The following is a 676-nucleotide window of genomic DNA, read 5'->3' as shown; positions in this document are numbered from 1 at the left end:
GAACAGTGTTCGCTACGACGACCCTATTACTTGTAAAGAGTCTTATATTGATTGCGATCGTCACCAAGAGCTGATTCCACGCGAAGAATGCTGTGACAAGGGGGACTACTGTAAGTCATGGGTTCCTGAATGTAGCAAACGCACATGCTGTGAAAAGAAGCAGTACGATGAACCCAAGAAATGTAAAGATGCAGACATTCACTGCGGTCGCGGATTCGAGTTACTGGACCGTGAGAAGTGCTGTGCAAAGGGAGATGACTGTGAATCGGGGCTGCCTGACTGTAGTCAACACACTTGTTGTGAGAAGCGCAAACCATCGAGACCACACGATCCTACGGGCAATTACTACAAGTGTGGCGATATATCATCTGACAAGTGCAAACATGGTTACAAGCACGACACTGAATGCTGTCGGTACACTAACAAATGTGGCCACTACGCTTCAATCAAATGTGGCACTTCTCATTGCTGCAAGTAAGTTCAGATTATAGTCGCAATATATTCTGAAGCGGCTGCATGTAGAGTTGTAATATACAGGAATCATGATACAATAAAGAAATATTCCTTTAGTACAATGTCACTTCTCGCTGATTGATAATTAAGCGCGTAAACCTTTTAAAGAGTGCTTTTGAAGACAATTGTGAATGTTTGTCTGCTGTTTTCTAAATCAATTGCT

At 42.9% G+C, this 676-nt stretch overlaps 1 protein-coding gene across 1 annotated transcript; it reads left to right on the top strand.

The window, feature by feature from the left end:
• Positions 1 to 188: 188 nt before the first annotated feature.
• On the top strand, positions 189 to 545 carry SARC_17999 (hypothetical protein; the record flags this gene model as incomplete). The annotated part of the gene is made up of 1 exon (XM_014287916.1): positions 189 to 545. The coding sequence occupies one exon, from the start codon at positions 189 to 191 to the stop codon at positions 489 to 491; it is 303 nt and encodes a 100-aa protein (XP_014143391.1). The 3' UTR covers positions 492 to 545.
• Positions 546 to 676: the final 131 nt, after the last annotated feature.

Source organism: Sphaeroforma arctica (genome assembly GCF_001186125.1).
Source record: "Sphaeroforma arctica JP610 unplaced genomic scaffold supercont1.13166, whole genome shotgun sequence".
NCBI classification, from domain to species: domain Eukaryota; class Ichthyosporea; order Ichthyophonida; genus Sphaeroforma; species Sphaeroforma arctica.
This window is presented reverse-complemented; position numbering and strand designations above follow the sequence as displayed.